General features: G+C 42.4%; 1 protein-coding gene, 1 long non-coding RNA gene and 1 pseudogene across 6 annotated transcripts in view; 2 read left to right on the forward strand and 1 right to left on the reverse strand.

The window, feature by feature from the left end:
- Positions 1-27,867, reverse strand: part of TRIO (trio Rho guanine nucleotide exchange factor) — a 354,351-nt gene that overhangs the window by 220,997 nt on the left and 105,487 nt on the right. For all 5 annotated transcript variants that reach the window (XM_025451453.3, XM_049105660.1, XM_049105659.1 and 2 more), the window contains exon 2: positions 11,395-11,469. In XM_025451453.3, the coding sequence (XP_025307238.1) occupies positions 11,395-11,469 (75 nt within the window). The remainder of the gene's footprint in view (positions 1-11,394; positions 11,470-27,867) is intronic.
- LOC112662820 (SH3 domain-binding glutamic acid-rich-like protein 3) lies at positions 8,177-8,837 on the forward strand (annotated as a pseudogene).
- LOC125754287 (uncharacterized) lies at positions 17,250-27,865 on the forward strand. The gene is made up of 3 exons (XR_007408080.1): positions 17,250-17,850; positions 26,225-26,302; positions 26,417-27,865. It is a non-coding gene; the product is annotated as an uncharacterized LOC125754287 (long non-coding RNA).

Raw genomic sequence — 27,867 nt, forward strand, 5'->3', positions numbered from 1 at the left:
TCACTTCCATCAATGTTTTCTGAAAACAAAACAGAGAAGGAAAATCTAGCCTTCCCAAGTGAATCCTTCCTTAGCTTTACAGTTCTGGTCATCTAAGCAGTTCGACCTCAAAATTCAAGTCACAACATGAAGCTCTTCATTATGTTCTCATCTTATTTACTTCATCAACAGAGGTAAAATTAAAAAGCAAGCAAACATTAACAACAGAAAACCAGATTCTTTCCTTTTAGAAAAGCCAGAAAAGGATTCAGCACAAGATGTTGGGATTTTAAAACACATTTCACTACATACAGATTTTCACAATTTCCAAGAATGATTAATAGTCCCTCTGAACAATAATTTCAATTTTGATTCTGAACACTTAAAATGATCCACATGTACTTGAGGTCATGTAATCTAGAAAAGTGTCGAATTATTTATAAATCCAGTAATTCACATATTACATGGGAACACTAAATCATAGCCACTAAAAAATACTAGGTATAGTATCAAGTTTTTTGTTTTTTTCTTACATCTGTTCTGATTTCAACAGCACAATGACATTGTTTAGAGGTTTTATCATTCCGGCTTTATAATTAAAGACACTAATGCTCAAAGAGCTTAAATAAAGACGGGGAGGGGTGGGGGTGTGTGGGGGGCTGGCTCAGAAGAGCATGCAACTCTTGATCTCAGGGTCATGAGTTAGAGTCCTATATTGAGTATAAAGATTACTTGAAATAAATGATATTACAAAAAAAGAAAAAAAAAGGCAAAAGAACATAAGCTTCGCCCTGACAAAAACTTACAAAATTTAAAGCCACTAATGACTTTAAATCTCTCTAAAGTAGTAAAAATGTCAGAAGGACAACTGAATGACGGTTCCTAAACTTTTTAATGAATGAAAGGTACTGTTATAAATGCCATCACCAAATGATATTCTGAAATATTAGAAAGAATTTTTAGAGTAAAATCAATGGTCCTAGTTCTGGGGAATACCTCTTATCCCAAAGATAAGACAGGCAACAATTCAGAATTTTAAAAAATCTCCCCAACATCTTTGATACTTTCCCAAAAAGAACCCATCTCCTTGATCAACAACATTGCAGTTCAGGGCGCCTGGGTGGTTCAGTCAATTAAGCGTCCACCTTTGGCTCAGGTCATGATCTCCAGGTCCTGGGTTCGAGCTCCATGTGAGGCTCCCTGCTCAGCGGGGTGTCTGCTTCTCCCTTTGCCTGCTCGTGCTCTTTCTCTCTCTTTCTCAAATAAAATCTTATAAATATACTGCAGATCAACATATATTACAGAAATTTGAGTTCTTACAAATAAAGTATGATATTTGGGTTAAAACATTCACCCCACTTTTGATAAACAGAATAACCTCTAACATTTTCCTGGACCACCATTCTGAATTTAAAATGCAACATAACATTTGATTCAGTAGGGAGACTGGATAACAATGACCCATGTTTGACTCTCCTCCCTCTGGGGTCATTGGATCTCCTCAAGCAAGAAAGCTTGCTCCACCATGGGTGCGAAAAGTAAAATCCAAAGCCTGCCCCTCAAAGACACTCACGTGGGCAATACACAGGTGTGCACACTGCATGCAGCCATCTGCTGACATAGAATTCAAGTGTGTACACAGGTCCTAAATGCCTATTGTACTGCTTCACCTTTTAACTAGAAATTTTCCCCAAGCTAGCACCAATGAGCAGAGCCCTGAGAGCTGCCAGCAAGCTCATCCACCAAATGGGCTCACTTATGTCCCCAAAAAACTTACTTAAACCCAAACTTGCCTTTTAAGAGGAAAAAAATTTTTCACTTTCTTTTTCCTTTTCCCAGAACAGAGCTTCAAAAAACGCACTAGTTTTAAAACTTCATCAAAAATCATTTATGGGGATCCCTGGGTGGTGCAGTGGTTTGGCGCCTGCCTTTGGCCCAGGGCGCGATCCTGGAGACCCGGGATCGAATCCCACGTCAGGCTCCCAGTGCATGGAGCCTGCTTCTCCCTCTGCCTGTGTCTCTGCCTCTCTCTCTCTCTCTCTCTGCGTGACTATCATAAATAAATAAAAAATTTAAAAAAATTGTTTAAAAAATCATTTATGAAGAATTGTGTATTCTCTATTTAAATAATTTAAAAATTTGCTTTCGCTTGCTAACCTCCGTGCATCAGGGTACATCGTCCCATCTGGGGTGTGTTGTACTCAGTGACAGGCAGGTGCCCATCATCTATCCGCTGACCACTCCCACTGCAGTTTAAAAAAAAAACAACCTGAGAATCAATGAAATATAGCATTTGTTCAGAGAATCATGGCCTCTGAACCTCGAGAAGCCTAAAGTCAATGCCACAGATGCATGTTTGGATTGTGTTCTCCAAGATTTAACATAGTGTCAATGTCACAAAACCCAGAAAGCACACAAATGAGAACACTGTCTGGTTATGAAGCAGGAAAGTTACAACTTTAAAGTTCTTCTTCCTGAACTAGTAACAAGAATGATACTTCAGCTCATCAAAGCTTCACCTGTTGGATATGTGGATGTAATGTCAACCTGCAGCCTCAGGGTGAGGCAGGTGGGACACACAGCAGTCTGATTTTATAGAGGAGAAATCCAGTGCCTTAGTTTCTACAATGAAAAGGGCAGGAAATCCATTTCCTGCATATATCATGTCCAATATGTCTAAGTATGAGAGGACTCACATGACTGCTCCATGTCTGTAATCAACACTAGCAGCTCCTTAAGGAGTATCTGCCTGTCCAATGCTGTTTCAGTCAAACAAATGAAACAAAGTATAGTTTTTGTTCATAATACCACTTTTATTTTTAATTCTTACCATTGTCCCCATATCCCATTATATTTCTGTAAGATACCTTTCACCTTCTAATAAATTATATGATTTACACAGTCTTTTTCTTTCTCTGTCTTGCCTGCTAAATGGAAGCTCTATGGAGACAGGCACGTCTGCTCTTTCACTGACATCAGAATATACCTCCAAGGCCTAGTATGAAACTGGAACAAAAAGCATGCTCAGTATTTGCTGAATGAATGGATTCCTCATCTATACTCTACACAAAGTTAATTAAAAATACCTACTATCAGCATCAGGAAGTTAAAAACAGGCATGCCTAACAAACATTTGTATAGAAACATAGATGTAGGGGTGCCTGAGTGGCTAAATTGGTTAAAGCATTTGACTTGATTTTGGCTAGGTCCTGATCTCAGCGTGGAATGGAGGCCCAGGTCAAGAACTGTGCTTAGCGTGGAGCCTACTTGAGATTCTTCCTCCATCTCCCTCTGTCCCTTCTTCTCTCCCCCCCGCCCCCTGCTAAAATAAATCAATCTTTACACAAAACAAACACAAATGCTAAAAAGACTGAGGTTCTTGTCACCATGAGAAAGCAAGCTGAGAAAGTCTTGCATTATAGCTGTAGCTGTCTGTGTGACCCTTCCTTGAACCTAGTGATGCTTATTTTCTCTTCTAAAAGTTGAAAGTCCAGGAGACATGAGCTCTGGAGCATGGCCAAGAATGACCACAGAAACAGCTAGAATCAGAGTTGCCCCCTTTTCTTTAAATCAATTAAGAACTCCCCTTTCATCCATCTCTTCTAAGGAAGGCATACTTGCTTTGAGGAGTATAATATAAATCTCTGTGAACCAACTGTATTTTTCTTGTATGGCCCTTATTTGAATTTCTAGATTACAATACCAGTGAAAATGATTCTTTATGTCCCACTCCCCCAAGGAGCAGTCTAACTCAATGACCATGAAAAGCAGACTTTTACAAAGGAAGCTCTGAAGAAGGTATGGCTCGTAAAAGAGAAATTACAGCTATAGTCTATTAAGTCCGCTGTCAACTAAGATAACGGTTATAAAGGTGTCCAGTGGGCCCTGGAGTTCTAGGGGTAGCCAAGGCCAGCAGCTCCACAGCCCTGTACCCTCCTCACACGCTCGCCTCCTGCAGCATGGTCCTGAGAATGAGAAACCGGTTTGCAGAGCATTTTGAATGAAAACTCTAAGGGGTTCTTTGATGGGGCACTTGGAAAGCCTCTGGCGATACCTGGCCTTCCAGTCTGTCACTATGGCCTCAGACTGTGCCGGAGGCTAACAAGAATATCTCAGATGGATGGGAGGTGCCCCCTCCCTTTCCAGAAAATGTAGAACTCTGTAAAACTGGAATAAGAAGAACTATGGTCAGTAGCCCCAGTACAGCAAACCTCTGGGCAATCACACACTCCCAACAATATCCCCCTTGAAAAGGTGAATGATGTCCACATTGCTCTGCCCCAAAAACTCCTTCTAAAAAAAGCAACCCAAATGTCTAGCAATAGGCAACTGACTGAACCAACTATGGTACATACAGTTGAGTTTAAACAACTATAAAAGGAATGTGGAATCTCTGTAAGTACTAATATTCTGTGCTCCAGAATACCGTTAAAATGAAATAGCAAGCAGAGGAAACAGTCCATGAATACATTACTGTTTACCTCAGGGAGCAGGGAGAGAGGAAGAGATGGACAGAGAGCACTCCTATTTTACAAGTAAAAGAAAAAAACAAAAAACTAAAGAAAACAAAAACAAAAAGTTTCCTTTGGTGGAAGAAAGGTACATGGTAGAAGACGCAGGGAAAAAGAACTACATTTCTTTGTACTTTTTTTTTTTTAAAGTCTTTAACCCTGGAATGATGTACACATTTTACTTAATATTGAACCAAGATTAGGTGGTTGGTTTTCTTAAGTTTTTTTTTTTTTTTAAAGATTTTATTTATTTATTCATGAAAGACATAGAGAGAGAGGCACAGACACAGGCAGAGGGAGAAGCAGGCTCCCTAAAGGGAGCCCGACATGAGACTCAATCCCCAGTCTCCAAGATGGCACCCTGGGCTGAAGGTGGCGATAAACCACTGGGCCACCCGGGCTGCCGATAAGCTATAAAACAAAATGAAACACATTATCTGGAGTTTCATGTTGGCAGGAATTTGGCCCACACTGAGAGGAGCTATTCTATATGATTTTTAAAACACAGTAACCAGGGCAGCCTGGGTGGCTCAGCAGTTTAGCGCCGCCTTCGGCCCAGGGTATGATCCTGGAGACCCAGGATCGAGTCCCACGTCGGGCTCCCTGCATGGAGCCTGCTTGTGTCTCTGCCTCTCTCTCTGTCTCTCTCATGAATAAATAAATTAAATATTAAATAAATAAATAAATAAATAACCACCAAACAAACAAACAAACCACAGTAACAGGACTGTATGCTCCTAGGGGAATATATCCTTCAGATGACAGAAGTATTAGCTTACATTAGTCACAGTGTGGCAATAACATCAGTGTTACAATGTAATAAGCAATATATTGATGAACTTAGATTTTTAGTATAAGGAAAAAAAGATACAAATATACAATCAAAGAAAAAATCTGTAAGCCTAAATCTGAATTAAAAACTTTAGTAAAAAGTCATGCATCTTATTTTTTTATTTTTTAAGATTTCATTTATTCATGAGAGACAGAGAGAGACACACACACAAACACACACACACACACACACACACACACACACAGAGGCAGAGACACAGGCAGAGGGAGAAGCAGGCTCCATCCAGGGAGCCCGATGTGGGACTCGATCCCAGGACTCCGGGATCACGCCCTGAGCGGAAGGCAGACGCTTAACCGCTGAGCCACCCAGGCGTGTCACATCTTATTTTTTAAAAAAATATCATACACGTATTTCCCAGATGTGTTCCCTGAAGAAACTGCTAGGAACAGCCAGCTTCTCTAGCACCCTGCACCTTTCTCCCATGCAAAGGAACCAGCACACTTTGAAGAAACAGCTGGTTCCAGATGAGGACAGGGACAGACAAAGCTGGGTATGAAACACCTTGTCTCATTAGCAAAAAGAGAAGCTGTAGGATTGCAGTGCATGGATTCAGGAGCCAATCTGAAGACACTCCCATTTGGTCAAAGGTGAGAAAATTTTAACTTCTTAAGATAATAAAAAAAAATTCTGCAACTAATTGTAACACATCAAACATTAAAAAGCAAAGTTGTTTTGGTTTTTTCTAAGATTTTATTCATTTATTCATGAGAGAGAGAGAGGCAGAGACACAGGCAGAGGGAGAAGCCCGACATGGGACTTGATCCTGGGACTCCAGGACCACACCCTGGCCTTCAAAGGCAGGCGCCAAACCAGAACCACCTAGGGATCCCATTGTGGTTGGCTGGTTGGTTGGTTGGTTGGTTGGTTGGTTGATTGATTGATTGATTGATTGATTGATTTATCAGTCTGAAATGACTAAGGGTCATTTTTTGTTAGTCTGAAAACTGATAAAGGACAAGAATCAATCATTTATCCTTTTCTTGAAGTAATGGTGTTCTCGGGACCACCAAGAAACCGATGAGAGGACACTTCTTTTTATACAATATCCAAGCTAATAAAGAAGAAAGGATATAATTAGAATGTCACCATTTTGTAACTGTGATAAAATACTAGATCTAAATCATGATCATCGATGAATGCTTGACACCATAAAAAAAAAGAGAGAGCCAGACTCCCCCCAACAAAACTCCCAAGTAGAACTACCCACCACCACCCATTTTTTTTGCCTTCTTCCTGCAAAATATAAGCTGGTCTGATCAAGCCTCATATGCAGCTCCTAGTTTACAGGAAACACAGGGGAAGGAGAACATACTAAATGGACACTCCTGGGTACAATCAGCAAAAGCTAAAATGTAGGGAAATCTGCAGGAAAACAGTTTCCTCACCTAATAACATAAGCAGATGAGATAAAAAGGAGGAGAAGGAGTTAAGAACCCACAGATTGAGAAATAGAGAGATCGACCAATTGCCACATATATCCTATGAAACAAATTATCAGACAAACAGGGAAGTTTGAATATTGATTGGCACTTTTATGTTAAAGAATTACTACTCATGTTTTAGGTCTGTTAATGGTATTGAAGTTTTTTTCCTAAAGCTTTTAAAGGAATACAGATGACAAAATTATTGAAGTGAAATTCACGGTTCATGGAAATTCACTGTACTATTCACTCTCCTTATGCTGAAATGTTTCATGATAAAAAGTTAAAGAGAAAAGAGTGTTCTTAATTCTGATGGTAGTCTGTGAGTTCTTTTGAGGGCCAAATTTTAGCCCCTAGTGGCAAAGGGTTGATATTATATACATACATACATACAAACATACATACATACGTGATATCCACACTAGGACTATATACATAACATATCAACATACACATTAAATGTCAAATATAAACTATAAAACATTTCTTTTACTGCTCCTCCTTCTGACCTGAAGCATGAAGTCAGGCTTGTCACCTCATTTAATTCACCTCCTGCAGGAGTTAGTAAATACTTTGCTGTCTTACCTACATGCGGTGAGGAATGCCTTCTACAGTACCTGGAGATGAGACTGAGGATCAGAAATATTCAACTTCAAAGAATCCCCACTGGGTTTTTAGAGTTTTTGACCTATAAGTATCTCATGGAATCACTGATCTTCTGGCCTGCATTTTCAAAGCCCTAGTTATTCCGCTTAGATTTACTAAAAGCTACTCACATGGAGAGTTTTTACAAATGTACCACAATAAATATCCCCTAATAGTCTTTAAAAAATGGGGTCAGAGCAGAAAAGTAGATTAGCAGTTGCCAGAGCCTGGCAGTAGAGGAAATGAGCATTGGGCATGGGGTTCATTTAGAGGTAATCAAAGTGCTCCGGGATTAGACCATGGTGATGTTTACACAACCTTGTGAAAACCCTAAAATTCACCAAATAACACACTTTTAAAGGGCAGATTTTATGGTATATAGATTATATCTCAATAAAACAGATTTTAAAAAACAGGATCAGAGGTATATAAATTTTTCAAAAGTTTATTCCTTCATTGTAAACCTTTTGCAAACAAAGAAATCACTATGCAAGTAACGAATTTGTTTTTAATTTAGTGGGTTTTTCTTTTTCCTTCCTAAACAATATAACAGCAAGCCTAAGAAAATCAGCAAATGGTATCATGCTAACAAAACTTGCCAATTCTGGTCAGAAAGTAGGAAATACTATAAAGCCTTGGTGGCACCTACCAACTTCATTAACTAAGCCAGTTGGCGAAAGTCCTACCATCTCTAATATTTAAAAATGGTTCTGGGTCTCCAGGCCGTGCAGCTGCCGCTACCACCGACCGTCCGCCTGTCGGCCCGCTCATCCACCCGCAGCATGAGTGGCCTGCGCGTCTATGAGCACGTCGGTCACCAGCTCCTGTGAGATCAAGTCCTAGCAGAGCGAGGTGACCCGCATCCTGGATGGGAAGCGCATCCAGTACCAGCTAGTGGACATCTCCCAGGACAACGCCCTGCGGGATGAGATGCGAGCCTTGGCGGGCAACCCCAAGGCCACCCCACCCCAGATTGTCAACGGGGACCAGTACTGTGGGGACTATGAGCTCTTCGTGGAGGCTGTGGAACAAAACACACTGCAGGAGTTCCTGAAATTGGCCTGAGCCCACTGGGCTCCATCACCACATCCCCCAGCCACCGCCCGGCCATGAAGGACCTTATAACTCCCTGTTGTTCCTAGCCTTCTGACCTTGGAACCTCTCCCCTCAACCCAAGCCCCTTCTCCTCCTCTCTCCTCCATTCAAAGGTGACATTCCTTTCCCACTAGTCTCAGAAATTGTCTTAAGCAACAGCCCAAGTGCTGGCTGCCCTCAGCCAGGCCCTAAGGCTGCCACCCTGCCTGGCACTGGCTGATGGGCACCTTTGTTGGTTCCATTAACCAGGGCTCTGCCAAAGGCCCCACATTCCCCATCCTGGGAACACCCTAGAGACAATTAAATGTCCCATTCCATTGAAAAAAAAAAAAATGGTTCTGGACTAGTTTGGGGCAGTGCAGAACTTCTCTCCCGACTAAAGAGACTCAACTTTAATTAACCCTGCAGAATTTAGGGTTTGAGTAAAAAGTCATGATGCACTCCGAAAGACAAATGATTTTATTTCTTCAATTAGTTAAAAGGGAAATAGTTTTAGTTCGGATGGTAACTTAGACAAAAATGACATCAAATGAGATACGCTGTATTAAATGCCTGATAAAGAATGAATACAAATAAAAATCATCAACCTTAGCTTTCCCCTGCTCTTGACATGTGTCTTCAGGAGCTTAACCAAGGCAGCAAGTGTTCTCACTACAGACCCACACTTGAAACATAAAAATTGAAGAACATGTGAAATTGGCTTTTAGCCCTTCCACTGCTACCTCTATTGTTTATAAGCAGAGTCTTTTCATCATATTAACTTTAAAATCCATCTGTAAACTACGAAATCAGGAGCTGACAAAAAACAGCACGAGTCTACCTTATGGAGTTTGTCACTAAGTGCTTAGGAAAGAAAAGAGCAAGGATACTTTTAAAACTTGGCCTACTTAAAAGACATGAGGAGAAATCTCGCAGAGGAAGACACAGACATGGCCAACATGCACATGAGAAAATGCTCTGCATCACTTCCCATCAGGGAAATACAAATCAAAACCACAATGAGATACCACCTCACACCAGTGAGAATGGGGAAAATTAACAAGGCAAGAAACAACAAATGTTGGAGAGGATGTGGAGGAAGGGGAACCCTCTTACACTGTTGGTGGGATGTGAACTGGTGCAGCCACTCTGGAAAACTGTGTGGAGGCTCCTCAAAGAGTTAAAAATAGACCTGCCCTACGACCCAGCAATTGCACTGCTGGGGATTTACCCCAAAGATACAGATGCAATGAAACGCCGGGACACCTGCACCCCGATGTTTCTAGCAGCAATGTCCACAATAGCCAAACTGTGGAAGGAGCCTCGGTGTCCATCGAAAGATGAATGGATAAAGAAGATGTGGTCTATGTATACAATGGAATATTACTCAGCCATTAGAAACGACAAATACTCACCATTTGCTTTGACGTGGATGGAACTGGAGGGTATTATGCTGAGTGAAGTAAGTCAATCGGAGAAGGACAAACACTGTATGTTCTCATTCATTTGGGGAATATAAATAATAGTGAAAGGGAATATAAGGGAAGGGAGAAGAAATGTGTGGGAAATATCAGAAAGGGAGACAGAACATAAAGACTCCTAACTCTGGGAAACGAACTAGGGGTGGTGGAAGGGGTGGGGGGTGGGGGTGAATGGGTGACGGGCACTGAGGGGGGCACTTGACGGGATGAGCACTGGGTGTTATTCTGTATGTTGGTAAATTGAACACCAATAAAAAATTAATTTATTAAAAAAATAAAAATAAAAAAATAAAACTTGGCCTACTTGTAAGCAGGAGGGGCATTTTTTAAAACACATATTCCCAACTATCTAAAGCATTTCTTCTTCTCATGAACTTCTATTAGCATTTCAAATGAGTTTTGAATTAGATTCACTTGAGCCAAATCATCAAACAACGTTTCCAAGGGGTGCCAGGAAATACCACTGGCCATGGAGGTGAGAGTAGAAAAGCACCACAGGGAGTTGTACCCTAATATAGCCCCGTTCCACATGCCAAAAAGACACACCCAACATACAAAAGCAGCTGGCGGTGTTACACATTCAAAATAAAATGTGTTCAAAAAGAGACATCAGATCAGCATATTATGCCTGTTTGAGAAAGATAAAAAAATTCTCAAGGGAAACACATCCAGGAAGACTGTCTAAAAGCACATGACAGTCCACACATTTACTTCCTGCTACAACAGAGCAGAAAAATCTGCAAACCTTTGTTTTATAAAAAGTGAACTAGTGCCAAAAAGGTAAAATACCCAAAGGCTCTTCTGTTCATGGGGGCAGGAACCCCCAAAGAAACAGCCCCAAAAGCCCTAAAGCTGACCCTCTAATGTGCAGAAAAGAGGTCAAGTGCCCCAAAGCCTGAGAGGCTGGTCTAGACTGTCACCAACCTGCAGGAGGCCAGGCATTCCCCAGCACCAGGCTGTATAGGTAAGTGGAGGACCCAGTTGGTGGAGATCACTGGGGCTTTCATAGTCCATAACATGGGTTCTAGGAACTCCAAGATCAGGGAACAAGAAACCAAGGTAAAAAATTCAGGACTCATCCAAGTCAGGTCAATTCCCATCACTTTCAAAAGACGATGGACTTTTAAACAATCACTTGTTTTACTTCACTGAATAGGGAAAAACACCAAATGTTTGTTGAATGACAGATACAAACCTATTTTTACTCACCAGTGCTATCTGACTTATGATGTGCCTACTCGCTAGAAGAAAACGCACTGAGCACTAATTTCTCAGGAGAATGCTACAAGAATAAGGCAATTAAAAATCCACTGAAACACCAGTGCTTTTCTATGTGTGACAGGTGAGTTAGTTTAGTATTTCAGACTCTAACACTGTATCAGAAGCAATCAGAAGAAGTAGTACCACAGATTAGAAAAGTTTAACTTTACCTGAAAGGTATGCAACTTTTTCCTTTAAAATTGGCAAAACATCCATAGCTTTCATTTCATCGTTTTTTCGAAACCCTGAAATATATAAAGAAAAATTCAAATTACTAGGTTACTTGAGTGACATTTAACTTCTTACCCACCATATCCAATGCCAATAGAGTACCTTTACTCACACCCATTAAACCAGTTTTAGAAATATCATTTCAAATCATGTGAATTCTATGAAGAAAAGACTGTGATCACAGAATTATCTTCTATTTTTAATGTCAATGATTTGCACACAGACCCAAAGGCTCCTGTACTAAGCAGGCTCAAGGCCATTTGTAGCAATAAAAATCTGCTCCCAAAAACACAGGACATGAAACCAGTCCAGATCATTTCAAACATCTTCATCTGAATCCTGTAGATGAATGCAAACAAAGCAGCAATATCAGGTTTTTAAACACGGTGATTGGTGGCACACTGAAGCCCCTAGGGGGAGCTCCAAGCCTCCTCCTTGGGAGTCCAGAGTGGTTAAAAATAAACAGTGGCAGTGAGGAGAACAGGAATTATAAATAGCTGGGGACCGGCCACAGCTCCCTTCATGCCCTAACCTTCCAGGCTTTCTGGGTCATGCCCCCCTAGAAGAATGTCCCTAGTTAGTGGGTAAGATGTCCCAGTGCCACCTGATTCAGAAGGCGGCTGAGTGCATCTTCTCACTGTGAACCAACTCTCCCCACGTCCAATACCGTCAAACGCAAGTGGAGAGATCATGGAAAAGAAGCATGAAGCAAGCAATTCAGGGCAAGCCGATATCCATCTTGCAGCCTAAACGCGTGTGGCCCAGCTCACCAGGGCGAATGCCCACAGGGGAGTCTGGGGCCCCGAATGTTCATGCTCATAACAATTCTTCAGGGGCAGTCCCGGTGGCGCAGCAGTTTAGCGCTGCCTGCAGCCCAGGGCGTGATCCTGAAGACCCTGGATGAGTCCCATGTCAGGCTCTCTGCATGGGGCCTGCTTCTCTCTCTGCCTGTGTCTCTGCTACTCTCTCTCTGCATCTCTACAAATAAATAAATAAAATCTTAAAAAAAAAAAAAATTTCCTCGGGATAGTTCTCCTGGAGGAAATTTTGGTCCAGGATACTGGTTATCCTCATCAAAACTAGAAACTATCATTATTGGCTCAACAATCTCTAGGAAAAATAAAACACCACTGCCCCATCACTTATTTCGTTTGTTTTTGCCCAAAACCATACCAAGAACGCTCCAGAATGGTAGCTCGGTAACACAATAGTGCAAGATGCAGATCTGGATTTAGAGAGCAAGGAAAGCACTCTCTCACTGACCTGGGGCTTCCACTTGTGACAGGTCTGAGTAGCCCCTGGGGGACTAGCCCTGCCACAGAAAAAGCCTACAAAAACAAAAAACAACTGTCTCAAGGCTGCAGAGTAACCCAAAGCAGGGAGACACGACTTGGAAAAAAGGGACTGTCACTGGGAACACGGAGACTGGGGCTGTCGCCTGAGGACAGGATGCCAGCGGAGCAGGACAGGGCGCCAGCGGAGCCACGTGGAGCTGTCAACACAAGAACCAGCCACATCTGGGGGCAACCTCAGTAGCAGACGAGAGAAGGGAAGGAGCCGGGAGCTCCAGGTTCTGTGTATAATCTTGGCTCCAGTCTCCGGCTCTACCCTGAGCCTCACTGGTACAAGGCAAGCTCCAAGCTAAAGACAAAGTATCTGACCAAGATTCCTGTTGCAGCCCAGGGCAGAGGAGCTGAGAGTCATAGCTTGAGTCCAGCCACGTTAGCACCCTGCCAAAGCAAGCAAGCAACAAACATCAGCACTTTGGGGAGGAATAGAACAGAACCCAGCCTCCTCAATATATCATTCATAGAGGCAAAGAATGACTAAATTACTGGTATGATTTGATTAATTAAGTCTCTCCTGCCCGCAGAATACTTCTATATATATCAAGAACCCTGTTTAACAGGATTAACCATGATATTGACAGTCACTAGAGACCCTGCCCAAGGACAGCAGCAAATGCATCCTGAGGAGGACCCCAAGGTCCAGGAGATGCAGCAGCATTACCTCTCTGGGCCATGAAAGGGCTCAACACGGAACCCACACTTCTACATCATCAGACCATTTTGCTTTTCAGTGTACCAACCTCTGTGCTGGCAACCCACCAAGCTTTTAAAAACAGTAGCTATTTATAAAAGGCAAAACAAGAGCCAAGAGTTCTGCAATTTCATCCTTAAGGTTCCTTCAAAACTCTTGAATGGATGCAATCTCGTTTGAGCAATTCATTGCCAGTCATTAGGTAATTCACTGGACACATCTAAAAAGAAAAAGATTCCACCTCAATTCCATCTGTGGTGGACAGACACATCAGTAGGGCCAACATCAAGGGGAACCAGGCAGCACAGGGGCCCTCAGGAAGACAAGGTTATAAATACCTATGGCCAGGCACCGTGTGAAAAGTTCCACCAGCAGCACAGAGTGCTAGGGAACCCAGACAAATGGGGAGGCAAATCGAATGACAGACAGGTACAGTAGGAAGGAGTGAGAGTTAGCTGTGGGTCCCAATCTACAGGGATTTGAAAAGATGATCCCCCTTCTATTGCTACCAGGTAAGAAAACACATGCTTCTACCACCGGCACATCGCCTCTGCCCCAACAGATGCCCTGGCCAGACAGAGGAGAGCCCTCAAAAGGACCACCACTGGCTGCAGTCCTGGATCCCCACACGACAGAAGACAGAAACAAGGGCCCCCACTGGAGGGCCAGCCTGCCTCACACAACCCTCAACAAGTAGAATGTCCTAATCCCGGTGCTGGCATCTCACAAGAGGACTACGTGACTTACATGAGCATTCCAAAGCATTCTTAACAATTCCTGCTGACTCTCTGCAGCAACCTATTTATTACTACCCTTTCGGGAGCGGCCAATGGAAGTGAGAGCTGCCGTGTTCCAGCCCACCCCACAGGAAGAACAGCACACTGACAGGAAAACAAGGTGGGAAGTAAACAAAACTTTACGACAAAAAAAATCTCGATTTCCTATGCCACTGGAAGCCAGAGACTCACTTCCTCTCGTGTTTTAGTTTCCAGGAACTATACTTTAAGTTTATTGGTTCCTGAAGTTCTCCCCTAAGTTAGGTTAAGACTCACCATCTCGTCAGAAGAGAAAAGGGACATGAATCCAGGACTAAGCTGATGTTGAAGTATGTTACACTTCGATTGTGATACACATACATGTACAATATAAATTCTTCACACTTTCACTACAGTATTTTTGTTAAATATGTCACAGGAAAAGATGTGAATTTCGTGAAAATAGTCAATTAAAATTTTTAAAATAAAAAATTCTTAAAAGCAGAAATATAAAACTAACCACAAAGAAACTGAGTTGGTGTGACTATTATGGCAATCACCTAAGTATTACCTTAATCTCATTTCCATTTTAAAAAACACACCCAATAAGCAAAAGGTTAAGGAAGCATGTATACTCACCATAAAGCTAGATTAAATACATCATATAAATTTTAATAAAAAGCAGGAAGAACTCAGCCATGAAACATCTTTAGATCAAAAAGGCAGATTCTGATCCATGCCCTGAAGAGCTATTTATGAAAAGAGTGTGCAACTATTAAAAAAAAATTCCAAATACATGGCTTCTGTGCTATTCCACTGATTCTACATTACACCGCAGATAAAACAACTCCTACTGTGTTCCTTCCTTGTGCATTAAAGGAGCTAGCTGTGGTTTCTAAACTTTTGGATCAAAAGGATATGCTCCGTGACTATCTCTATAACACACAGCTCCCCCGCCCCCCATGCTCATGGGGAGAGAAAGGGATAGCAAATACCATCTTGGAGTGATGCTTCTGAGATCTCAGGACACATCTTTGTGTCACAAACCACGAGTCAGCAGTGCTTTTACTTCTAAGTGCCACCAAGAGAGTTTGAAAATGCCACTAATAGGTGGAGGAAGGGGGTGCCAAAGACTTGTAGTAAAATTAGATGAAAAGAAAAGCAGCCTGAAAAGTAGTAACACCGGGTCAAAGTCAGAGGACATTTAGTTATACCCATTTCTTAAAATAGATACTTTTTAAATTACACAGAGCCTAACTGAACAGTGCAGAAAGACAATATTCTTGATACAATTTAAAGTAAGCTTCCCCATCTGAGAAAAAGAAGCCAATGTGAATTAAATCAAATGCTAGCTTCAGGAGACAGTGACCATAGCATAAGGATGCAGTCTGCCCAGGCTCATTTGTAGGTAGAGAGAGTGTTTCCCAAGGGGAGCCCAAAAACGCATGCAACAACCACTCTTTTTTTTTTTTTAACAACCACTCTTTTGAATCAAGTCTAGAAGGAACCTGATTGGAATGTTCACGTGGTAACACCTGTCATTACACTAAGATCTTAATATTAATATTTGTTGAATGATACTGAGGAGAAAGGAGTGTGGGTTAAAAATCAGATGTTACCATTGTTGAACATGCAGTTAGTGCTCTTTTCTGGTTCAACACAAATAATACCTAAAACAATAAAATCTGAATATTTAGAGGGTTTAATATATTCATTTAAAAACATCTCAACCCCAAGGTTCACATATTACTTGCTAAAACTGATGGTTATCACCTTGTATTTTACAAAAGATTTTACTTATTTATTTCTATCTATCTGAGAGAGACAGACAGACAGAGACAGCCAGAGTAGAAGGGGTAGAGGAAGGAGAAAGAAAATCCCAAGTAGACTCCACGATGAGCATGGAGCCCAATGTAGGGCTTGATCCCCAGGACCCTGAAATCATGACTTAAGCTGAAATCAAGAGTCTGATGCTTAACCCAGATGCCCCTCTGTTATCACCTTTTAAATTGCTATTTGGTTCAAGAGCATGTCAATCTGAGGTACATTTTACACCCCTGCTTCCAAACTGCTCATATTTCTTAAAATTATAAGCATTATGTTGCTCATCAAGAGGTTAGTTTTTCTCTCTATTCCTCTAAATTGGCCTGCAAGCTAGAAGACGGATTTCTTTTGTTTCCTGCTATATACCAGATGCCTAAGACAGGACCAGGCACAGGGTGGTCAACAAACACATGATGGATTGATGGCTGAATGAATGAGTGAATAAATGAGTGAGTGAATGAATGAATGAATGAACAAACATACTTCTCCAGCTTCTTGACCCCGAGTTCCTACTCAAGCACTTTAATGTTCCTTAGTACTTTGCATTTTAAGTTTACGAAATATAAGCTCAGTGTTTTCAAATGGCCACTCCTATTCTATGTGTTATATTTATAACAAGGAAATTAAACACATTGCCCTGAGAGGAAATATTCCACAAGTCAGCATTTAACAATGGAAAATCTTTTACTTGAATCAATGGTCTGAAACTTCAACTATCTAATACTCCACTGGCCAAATCAATCTCTCATTTTTCACCCTGAGTCTCTGTGAGTAGGTGCTGTATTGTTGTTATCAAATGCCTTTTGGAGTGAGTCACTGCTGACCACCATGTTTACTCATTTGGTCTCTTCTCAGTATTAGATTTTTTAAAACAACAACAAACAGAAAAGGAATGACAACCCACAAGTTCTCTTACTTTAAGAAGAAAAAGCACCACAGAAATATTTTTACAATGAGCAAGAAGCACATTATTCCAACAGTATTTTTAATATAAGGGTCAAAAAAAAAATAAGATGAAATAAACCAAATGAGGTCAAACGTAAATAAAATTTAAACTTTTAAAGCCAGGATACAGGGTGATTTCTTTTTTAAATCCCTATTTCTCCTAGGCCTACTGGCAGATATTAGTAATTTCAGATTTTATGTCATCTTCAAATTAAACAAGTCGGTTTTTTTGTTTGTTTTTGAAGTAAAAACAGAGTTAGAAAAACACCAGAGCTACCTCTTGATCATCCGGCTGAAGGAAATGAACTGCTGCCGTGTTCCTAACCATCTGCCTCACCTCCTGCCCTTGGTCTTTCAAAGACCATCCACCGGGGATCCCTGGGTGGCTCCGCGGTCTAGCGCCTGCCTTTGGCCCCGGCGCGATCCGATCGGGGACTGCGGGGCTGCGGGGCTGCGGGATCCAGGGCGGGATCCAGTCCTCGGGCTCCCTGCAGGGGGCCCGCTTCCCCCCCTCGGGTCTCTGCCTCTCTCTGTGAGCATCATGAATAAATAAATCTTAAAAAAAATTAAAATAATAAAAGCCAACCCACAGGACAAACTGTGCTCTTCATCCATTTCCAAAGGCCTCATTTGCCGGTCAGTCCTACTACTTTAGTACTCGATGGGGAGGCCGCAAGTGGGAGTGGCTGAAAAAATCCTACACCCTCAGAGACACAGGTCTGTGCGCAGAATTAAGAACGTGCTCATAAACAAAGCAGCATCTTGAGACAACAGCAGAAAGGAACACTAACCAGGAAGCTGGAGGGCTACTCTCAGCACCAAGCCTTGGCGGTAATTACCTAGTTTTACTCATTAGTTCACTCAGGGGCATGGGGCATGGCGCACGCGCACCTGGAGCACAAGGAGCCGGAGGAGGAATCCGCAGCGGCCGCCGGCGGAGGTGACGTCACCCGGGCAGCCAGCCGCAGCCCCGACCCCGACCCCGACCCCGCAGCATCGCTCACAGGCACGGGGCGGCGGTGCGGGGCCCACCGTGGGTGTGCTCTCAGGGGCTTTAACCACGCACGCAGTGAGGCTAGTGGTGTGTAGGAAGGAAGCATTTCTAACTAGCCTGGATCCTCTATGAAAATGTTGAGGGGGAAAGGTGGCCATAAAATCAAATTATATAAATGTCATTTTTACTAAGGCATAAAGACATCAAAATATAATGTACTGCTTATATTTTTATGTAAATATATAACTACCATTCAAACATATAAAATGCATGTCAAGTGAATTAAATACCAAGAATATGGGCATGCTCACAGACCACCACACGGAATACAGATGGGGTTTCATAGTGCAGTACTGTAATTTTTACCTAAACCTTTATGGCTATAATAACTGTCAGACTGGTTAATTTATCCCTTCACATAATTTTAGAAGCAAGAGTCCGTAATGTAACATCATACTCTTAAGGAAGAAAAAGCAGCATAAGTTTGATTGATCCAAGGAAGTAAAGGGCATTTCAACTTAAAATAGCTCTGGCTTTTTAATGTCCTGAGCACAAAACACAGAGGACAAACCAAAATAACCAAAAGACCATTAACAAAAAATATTTTTAAACTATTACATATATTTTAATGTAAATGAAATAATGAATTTTTAATTTTGATGATCTTAAGTATGTCTTAGCTACGTATTCAAGTTTAATTAAAAACTATAACAGACCAATGGAAGGGAATATTCTAATAGTCAAAAAAGTAGTATTATTATTAAAGGGGATTTTACTGTCCTACAATCTCATACACCAAAAAGAACCATGTACCAGATGTGCTGTTCATCTTTGTACCCCCAAGGACCGGCCATGGCTAAGCATAGAGAAACTTCATCCTCATGTTGGCCTAACACCAAAAGAAAGAACACATACATCTGTGCCTCTAAGAGTATCAGGAGATGCCTGTGGGGAAAGCGTCCACACTGTACTCTGGGACTCCAGTCACCCATCCTAAGCCACATGTATCCACACAGATATAGACATGTGCCTACTTATTCTGTGATACCTACTCCAAGGAAGGCTTGCTGTATGTAAAGAAGCAGCCTCTCTGAAAAGCTAGTTAGAAACTTAGTTTGTATCAAATGATCCACAGAGATACAACTGATAGAAATTGATCACTGTCAAATGAAATGATTTAGATCAAATCATCCAAGATTGACTGCTAAAAGAAACCACGTTTAATCATTACAACATTTCATACATGGTAGACCCTTGCCCTCTACCAAAATAGAAAAGAAAAAAATCCTTAGGCCTTCATTTTTTTTTAGTTTTTATTTATTTATGATAGTCACAGAGAGAGAGAGAGAGAGAGAGAGAGAGAGAGAGAGAGAGAGAGGCAGAGACACAGGCAGAGGGAGAAGCAGGCTCCATGCACCGGGAGCCTGATGTGGGATTCGATCCCGGGTCTCCAGGATCGCACCCTGGGCCAAAGGCAGGCGCCAAACCGCTGCACCACCCAGGGATCCCCATATTTTTTTCATGCAGATCAAAAGCATTCTTACAAAAGGCTTTGAAAAATAAAGCTATATGTAATTCTCCTTTTCCTTTATGTAGAGATCTTTTTGATTATTGTAAGCAATTACAGAGATGTCATATAAATTAGTGATATTAAAACTCTGTTCAGTGGACACTGATTTGGGGGGACAGGGAGGGACTTGTACACTCAGTGTGTTTGCAAAAGCAACACAGGAGTGTTCAGACACTTGGTATGGAAAAACCAGGGCCAGAGGGATCACAATAGGAGAAGACATCCTGTAAGATGTAGGATATATGGGGTGGAGGTGATTACGGTGGGTCTTGATGACCAAGCAGAAGACTCCCAGCACTGGCACAAAAAAGGTGTCAAGAAAAATGGGGCTCCTGCATGCCTATGGTACAACCATCTCCACCTGTGCTCATCATGGTCTCCACAAACCTGTTCCCTGCTATTAGGTCCCAGCACAGTACCTGGCCCCATGAACCATCTATCTATCCAACAGCCAAACCAGGAACCCGGGCTTCCCCCTGCCCCCCACCCTTTCATGCACTCTTGTAGGCTCTATGCTTAAATGGAGCACTGCGTCTCCCTGCCCCACTGGCCAGTAGTCTCCTAAAGGAGGTGCAGGATTCCCTTTGATCCACTCTTCCACTCTCCCCAAACCCCTATCTCATCATTTTCCTCCCTAAAATTCATCAGTGGCTCCTCAGAGCCCTCAGATAAAACCCAAACTCCTGGGCATGCCCCCAAAGTCCTTCACAATCCAAGCCTGCTGACATTTGCAGCCTCACAACCCCATTCATTACCCTCTCCCTCACCTACCCCTGCAGGTACCACAGATCCCTGCTTTCCAATGAGCTCCCACACAGCCTCAAGCACTCCCTCCCCTCCCCATGCACAAGCCCACACATCCTTCACATTCCTGAACACTCAGACCAGAACCACTCCTTCTGTACAGTCTTGCCGTGTGTCCCCACTGCTGGATCTGATCCCCCATCCGGCACTCTAACTGCACCCAAAACCTCATCATGTTGCATGGTAATTATCTAAAGAAATACCTGTTGGGGGCCCTGCCCCCACCCCCATTAGAAGGCAGGCCATTGCCTGTCATCTCCCAGCCTGGCTTCACTGCAGCAGAGTGCCACAGGACATGTAAGAGCCTCATGCCTAGCTGGTTCGACCCTGGGATTCATACCACTTCGAGCAGCTAGACATTTTAAGGGGCAGTCCACAATCTGGAGTTCTGAGCAAGGTATCCATGTTATCACATAAAGCAACGAGTCCAAAGCAGTCAACTTGCCACACACACTCAATTTTGAGAAGGCTTAGGTGACTGCGTTACTTCTTTGTCTAGTATATTCAGTGACTAATACATAAAATCACATTTGTATATTTTTGGTCTACATTTTAAAGTAGGGAAAGTTTTACTTTGGAATTGTTTACAATGTACTTAAAAAGGTATTTTCTGCCCTAACCACCAAAATTGTAACCGATTATAAAAAGCTTCTCTGGTGGGAAGACCAGGCTGTGATTTGAGAAAAGATCACTCAGTGGCTTTTCATTCTACCTCCTCAACAACCAACAGAATGCAGGCCTTCAGGGAAGTGGTTTCCAAGCAGAAGACACAGGCCTCAGGGCCCTGCCTTTGCGGTGGGTTGAGTGGGTTCTGGTCGCGGTCACATCTTCACCCAAGAATTCCAAGTTACCCGGAAGTGCTCTCATCATGAGAGTCTGTAAACAAAATAAGCATAAGGGAACCAGCAAGGCAAATATATGCCTGGCAACTCAAAACTGAACACCTTTTTCTTTCGTACTGTTGTTATGACAACAGGTCCCTCTGCACTAGGCCAAGTACTCAGATGGCAATGTCTTTTGCCACATTACTTAAACACAAGCTAACCCTCTGTAAGTGTTATGTATCACAAATAGTAACATCCCAGAACACCTGCATTGTGCCACTGACATCTTCCCTTGTTACTGACCACGAATATGAAGGAACAGAAACCGCATCAAGCAAACAGGCAGAGCCAAACCTTTCTAGCTAGTCTATAAATTTAAGATAAAGGGATATAATTCTATCAATGAATCAAGATTTGGGTTTAAAATTTGGTTTCAGCTTCTCTCCAAATCAGTATTCCCCAAGCCAGCCTTCCTTCTGTCCACCCTACGATGTTAAGGTTCTCCTTTGGAATATCTCCCCTTGCCCAGATAGCTAAAGAAAGGCTGTAAGCCTGGGGTAAGCACTGAGAGCACATTACTCACCCAGAGGTCCTCCTCCAGGGTCATCAGCAAATGCCTATCAATCCTGTCTACCTTCAAGATATTTGTTGATAAGTTTTCCATTCATGGAGAAAAAATAAACCAAGGTTGAGTGTCTTAATCTAGCAATTAACTTCATTGAGCAGTGATTATATTCAAATGGAAATACTGTATTAAGGGACATTAAATTACATACACACATATACGAAATATCAAAATGTCTCCTAAAGTTAAGTAGTCAGCAAAGTTATTGTATGTACAATTCTGTTTCAAAACCCTTCAGTTAATTAATTTACCCTTGTATTAATGTATCATGCAAGGCAAATGCCACAAAGAAACAATTTTTAATATAAGGACTGAAAAGTAAAAAAAAAAAAAAAAAAAAAAAAGGACTGAAAAGTTACTTCCATTTCCAATTTCAACATAAACTCACTAGAAAGATATAGCTTTAATAACACAAAGAATTTGGCAGAACTTTCTACCAGCCAGGCCTTTGATGAAGCTTAGCATTGTGTTTTTTAATCCCTCGGCATTCATATTTACACACAGTGCTCTCTTAAGTCCTAGAGATTTTCCCCCTAAATGGTATGTTCTGATTTTAAGAAGCTTATAATCTAAAACAAAATAAAACGCACATTTAGAATAACAGTGGCCTTAACAATGTGTACGTGACACATTGATGGAGACAAATGTCTTGCAGATACACGTAACTGTTATTTCTAAGAGAGATGTAGATACTGTTGTGATTAGACTAACCCACCTAGAAGTATTACTTCTGTCACTGAAATTTTGTATCAATCACAAGCACTAAAAACTAGGTCCCTGACATAAAAAATGGTGTTCCGGACCATTCTGAAAGGGTCAGAAACCCTCGCTCCAGGGACAAAACCACAGCATCGGAGTGAATAATACAAATAACATGTTCAAAGATTAACACGGTGATGTTTTAATCATTAGAAACCCACTCAACAGTTAACACGTGGCTACTCTGCCTAAGGTGTCAGCTACCCTACTCTGCTTTGATAACGGTTTTCATCTTTTTCTGAACATATCAGAAATACATTGTGCTACATCTGGTACTTGAGAAGACAAATCGGAACAAGTTAAGTCCTGATATTCAGATGTCTACTGACCAACAAACAGTACAAGAACCCTAGAGAAGCAACTCTTGTCATCACTAAGTAAGGACAACTCAAAAAAGCAAAACAACAACAAAAACCCCAATGCTTTGTAACTTGTTTTCAGGCTGAATTTGGAGTACAACCTAAAGTTTGGATTTTTCTTCCCGATCCTTCTGTTTGCCATAATGAGATTTGATGCCTTGACAAGTATGCTAGCTCTGAGGACACGTGGAGAGAAGGACCAGGCCAACACTGGGCACAGACCTGCTTTACACCTAGACCACAGAGGGCAAGTTCAGCCTTTAGGACTCACCAGCTCTTAAGATTATAAAGTGCCTTCTCATTCAGGTTCTGGTGTCCTTACTCGCCCTCGTTTCCAAGCAGAGGGAAAAAAACCATTCCAGTGAAAAGGTTCCTACCATTTACCTCCCTGTTAGATTCCTAACAAGAAATTGAAGAAATTACCGGAATTGAGAAAAGAAATGCCATCTGTGAATGTAAAAAGAAAACGCAAAGTGAAAGTCACTTCCGCTCTCTAACAAACTACCTCTCCTCCCACCTTCTCCAGCTCAAATCCCCTTTGCGTATCCATACAAAGGGAGGTTTTCTAAAATTCTGGTTTTAAAATGTGTTTAATTAAATCAAATTATTTAGATATACAGATAAGAAAACAAATTTTGACATAAAAATGTATTTAATGTGAACTGGCTCATCTCCACTTACATTTTTATGCATATTCACTGAGGAGGAGAAGAAGGTATAAATTCACAAGGTAGAGGGACAGAAGTGTCCAAGGGGCATGACCGCTCACGGAATGGGTACAGGGCAGCTTGCTGGAAGGAGTCACTGTCAGGCACTCACCACATTTCAGGTTACCAGCTCATGCTTAGTGGTGCCTCCTCTGATTCACTGGAAGACGAGATGGGAATTCAGCAAGCAGAAGCCAAGCACAGACTCAGGGGAATGTGCCACCACCACTCCAGCAGGACTACAACCCACACAAAAGGTGAAGAAGCTCCACCTATGTGCGGGTAACTCACATCCTACCTGGGCTCCTGTTGAAGCGCTACAGGAAAAACTGACAGGTATCACCTGGGCCTGTGCCACAGGGCACCCTCCTCCTGCCTTCCAAAGGGTCCCACAGTCCAGAATGGGGCGGGGGGGGGGGGGGGGCACAACCTCATGGCGGGTTTTATTTCCTTACACCCTTATCCTGCAGTACCCAACCTGAGTGGGGTAAAACACAAAGGTGTATGCCTTGTAGGCTGGGGAACCTGCTGTTCCTTTTCCAATTCCCTAATTGCTACGTTCCCACAGAGAAACAATATGTATCTGCCAAGGAGCATTTTTTCCCAAATTAACTCAGGATAGAAATGCAAATAGCAATGCAATAAGGACATTTAAAATGAGATGTGTAGTACTCATTCTCCAGCTCATGCACCGCAAGACCTCTGCAGTGCTCTGCACAGAGAGCTACGTGACACCTGCTGCCCAGGTGCCCGTGACCGAGGACAGGACAGCACAGGGTTACAAACAACTTCCTTCCAAGGGAAAATGACAGGCACGAAGGTGTGTGGAAGAGATTATACTGCTCACTTCTGTTAGCAGCACATTTTGTGGACATCACCTGAAAGCAACAGTGCCACAACTCAAAAGAAAACTGTCAAGGTACTAGTAACGTCTAGTACAGACCCAGGGCTGGACCCTGGCTGCCTGGTCTGCCAACTCCCAGGAGGAATCCAGTGGACGCATGGCTCAGTCCCTCTGCACCTTGGTTTCCATATCTGTGAAATGAGATCCCAATTAACACACCACATCACAGAACAAACAGTGCCAACAACATTAACTATGATTACCACTGACATTTGAGAAAGCCACTTATTCTTAGGTGTATACATTTGGTAAGTGCTTTAAGTAAATGGATTTGAGGAAATGCCTGCCGTTTCTGCATTCTATAAGGAGGTGCATCTTACTCAAAAAAAAAAAAAAAAAAAGTAAGACTGAGATGTCCGGTTACTGTCAAAAGTCAGCAAAAAGAAACCACTTACTTTTAAAAATCAACAGCCATGACAGATGAACATTGGCAATGTCCTCCTCCTGAACTGACTGTAAAGAACTGGAAGGTGATTCAAAAGTCAGAACGCTCTCTGATCTAAGAGCTTTCAGCAGTTCATGCCGACCCTCATTCCCCCCACACAGCAACACCCACCGGCACCTGAGTGTTCTCAGGATGCTGCTGATTAGCCTGTTCCCATTGTGGGAAGGGCAAATCAGAGTACAAATGAAATGAAAGCAGATGAGCCAGTAAAGTCACTTGAAGGGAAAAAATTTTTAAACGATCACCTCCTCTCACTAAAATAGTGGCAACAAAAACTTAAATAACCCACAAAGTGCTCCCCCGTTCCAACACCTCCTCACTTCACGCCCCTCTACAGCCAAAGACCTGTCCATTGTTGCAATGATTCCTTTCCTTCTGCTTTGAAAGTGGGAAAGGCAGGGATTACAGCAAGAGCTCTTACCTCTGGCCTTGCCAGCTGGAGCCCTGAGCTTGCTAGTGACCATTGGAGCCGCAGGGATGCCAGGCGGCAGGGCTCTGGCTCCCACATCCAGGCCCTCTACCTGCACTGGCCCGCCTCTGGGACAGCAGTAACCAATAGGAGGTCACTCTCTCACGCTACAGGGCTACTTGAGGCCAGAAGGCATAGACAGACCATACTTTCCCCTCCATCCTCATCTTCCACCTTTCTTTTTTATTTATAATTTTACTGAAATTCAATTTGCCAACATATAGTAACACACCCAGCGCTCATCCCATCATATGCCCTCCTTAATGCCTGTCACCCAGCTACCCCATCGCCCCCGCCACCCACCTCCTCTCCAGCAACCCTTTGTTTGTTTTCCAGAGTTAAGAGTCTCTCATTGTTTGTCTCCCTCTTATTTCTTCCATTCAATTTCCCTCCTTCACTTATGGTCTTTTGCACTATTTTTTATATTCCACGTATGAGTGAAACCATACGATGACTGTCTTTCCCTGACTTATTTCATTCAGCACATGGATGGAACTGGAGGGTATCCTGCTCTGTTTTTAATAGACGATCAAGAACAAACAGGGTTTTCCCATTCTGCCTAGAACTGTGGGTAACAGTGCAATGAACAGCTGGCTGTGCACACAGAAAAATGCTGGCCTTTGTACACATACTGTCTGTGGCTGCCACACCCTCAGCCCATTCTGGTGAAGACAGAACTCATTCAAAATTAAGGTTTTAAAGTGATGAGAAACCACTCTAAGCTCTCCTCCTCTGTTCCTTGCAGAAACCACCCCAGGTGGATGCTGCCAGCACAACATCAGCCAACTCTGCAATGGTATCACCTCAAAACAGGAGCAGGACGGTAGGTGGTATTATAGTAAATAAAATCTAAGAGCCCCGATGCCTTTAAATATTCAATTACTCACTTTATGGTAAAGCAAAAAGGCTTTCAAATCAATTTTTCTAATTCTTTCAGCTACTAAAATGAAAGCCTAGGCAACACAGGCCCCACTTAGAAGACAGTACCAGTCTGGTGTGCACAAAGGTGTGTGTATGTTTGAAACCGCCATCCTGTTTAAGAACCAGGACATGAAGAAAAAAAAAAAGAACCAGGACATGCCAAGACCTTAGAAGGCTCCCTGCCCCGGCCTGAGGATACCCACCTCCTGATAACCACTGTGCTGACATTTCGGGTAACCATGCCCTTGCTCTTCTTGATAGCCTTCACATTATTAATCTATTGCTACATGATATATTGCTTCATTTCCTTGTTTTTGAGCTTTGTGTAAATGCAATCATACTATATGAATCCTCCTGTGATTTGCCTTTGGTTTGTATGGTTAATCTACATTGATGTGCACACAGAGCTTTATTTAATGCTCTGTTCTATGACTATACCACAAATTTACTTATGCAATCTTATTAATGGACATTTGCTCTGTCTCCCATGTGTACCATTATAAATGATGCTGCCATGAATGGCCTTGTCCATATATCCCAGAACATACTTCCACACTTCTTCCGCTAGGCCTAGCGGGGAAACTGCTAAGAACTGACATGCCCATCCTTTAAGAGGGGATGCCTAATTGCTTTCCCAAACAGCTGTGTATCACATCTTCTCTAAAGCCTGCATGGTCTGTCAGATGAATCTATGTATTTTTTTAAGGATGCCACCATTTGATACTTTCTACCAAAAGGAGTTGAAGGAAAAAAAAAAGCACATTGACAAGAAATCAGTTTGAAACTAATTTGGGGTTCTAATCGCCCTATACCAATAGAACAATAAACTAGATTTTTCACATTTCATCCTGCAAGTCTGAGACTGAAAGAACAGGATACTCCAGATGTTTCCCTTTCTGTTTCCATCTCAACTGAATTCCTCTAATAGTTCCTCCCATTTAAGAGTTCTTCAGAGTAACTGCCAAAAAGGAACTGCTGTGGAGACCTGCACAGAAACTCAGTCTCTAACCTCCAAATGGCCTGTGTTCCAAAACTTTGTCAAGTCCACCAATACTCGATTACAGGAATGGATTTTTCCCACAGAAATAATGCTATGGATTGGTCTTAGGGCCTCAGGGGCTCCCATAAAAGCCTATTTCATACACAATAACACATCTAAGCTGCGGCATAGATTACAGCAGGCACAGGATGTGTGGGCAAGATGGGACTCGGGCAAAGGGAAAAAGATGGCCCTGGCCTTCACAACGCCCCCACCCCCTACCCACCTGCTGAGTGATCCTCCCCAGACTCCTATGCTGCCATCCTCCTACACCACAGTACCTGGACCAGTCCACCAGACCTCCACCACAGCAAGCAGTGCCTCAAAGGCTTTGGTCTCAAGGCCTCTTTGTGTGCTTAAAAACTACTGAGGATGCCAAAAAGCTTTGGTTTATGTGGGGCTTCTTGTCATCTATTCCATCCAGAGAA

The sequence above is a fragment of the Canis lupus genome, chromosome 34 (genome assembly GCF_003254725.2).
Source record: "Canis lupus dingo isolate Sandy chromosome 34, ASM325472v2, whole genome shotgun sequence".
In the NCBI taxonomy this organism is placed as follows: domain Eukaryota; kingdom Metazoa; phylum Chordata; class Mammalia; order Carnivora; family Canidae; genus Canis; species Canis lupus.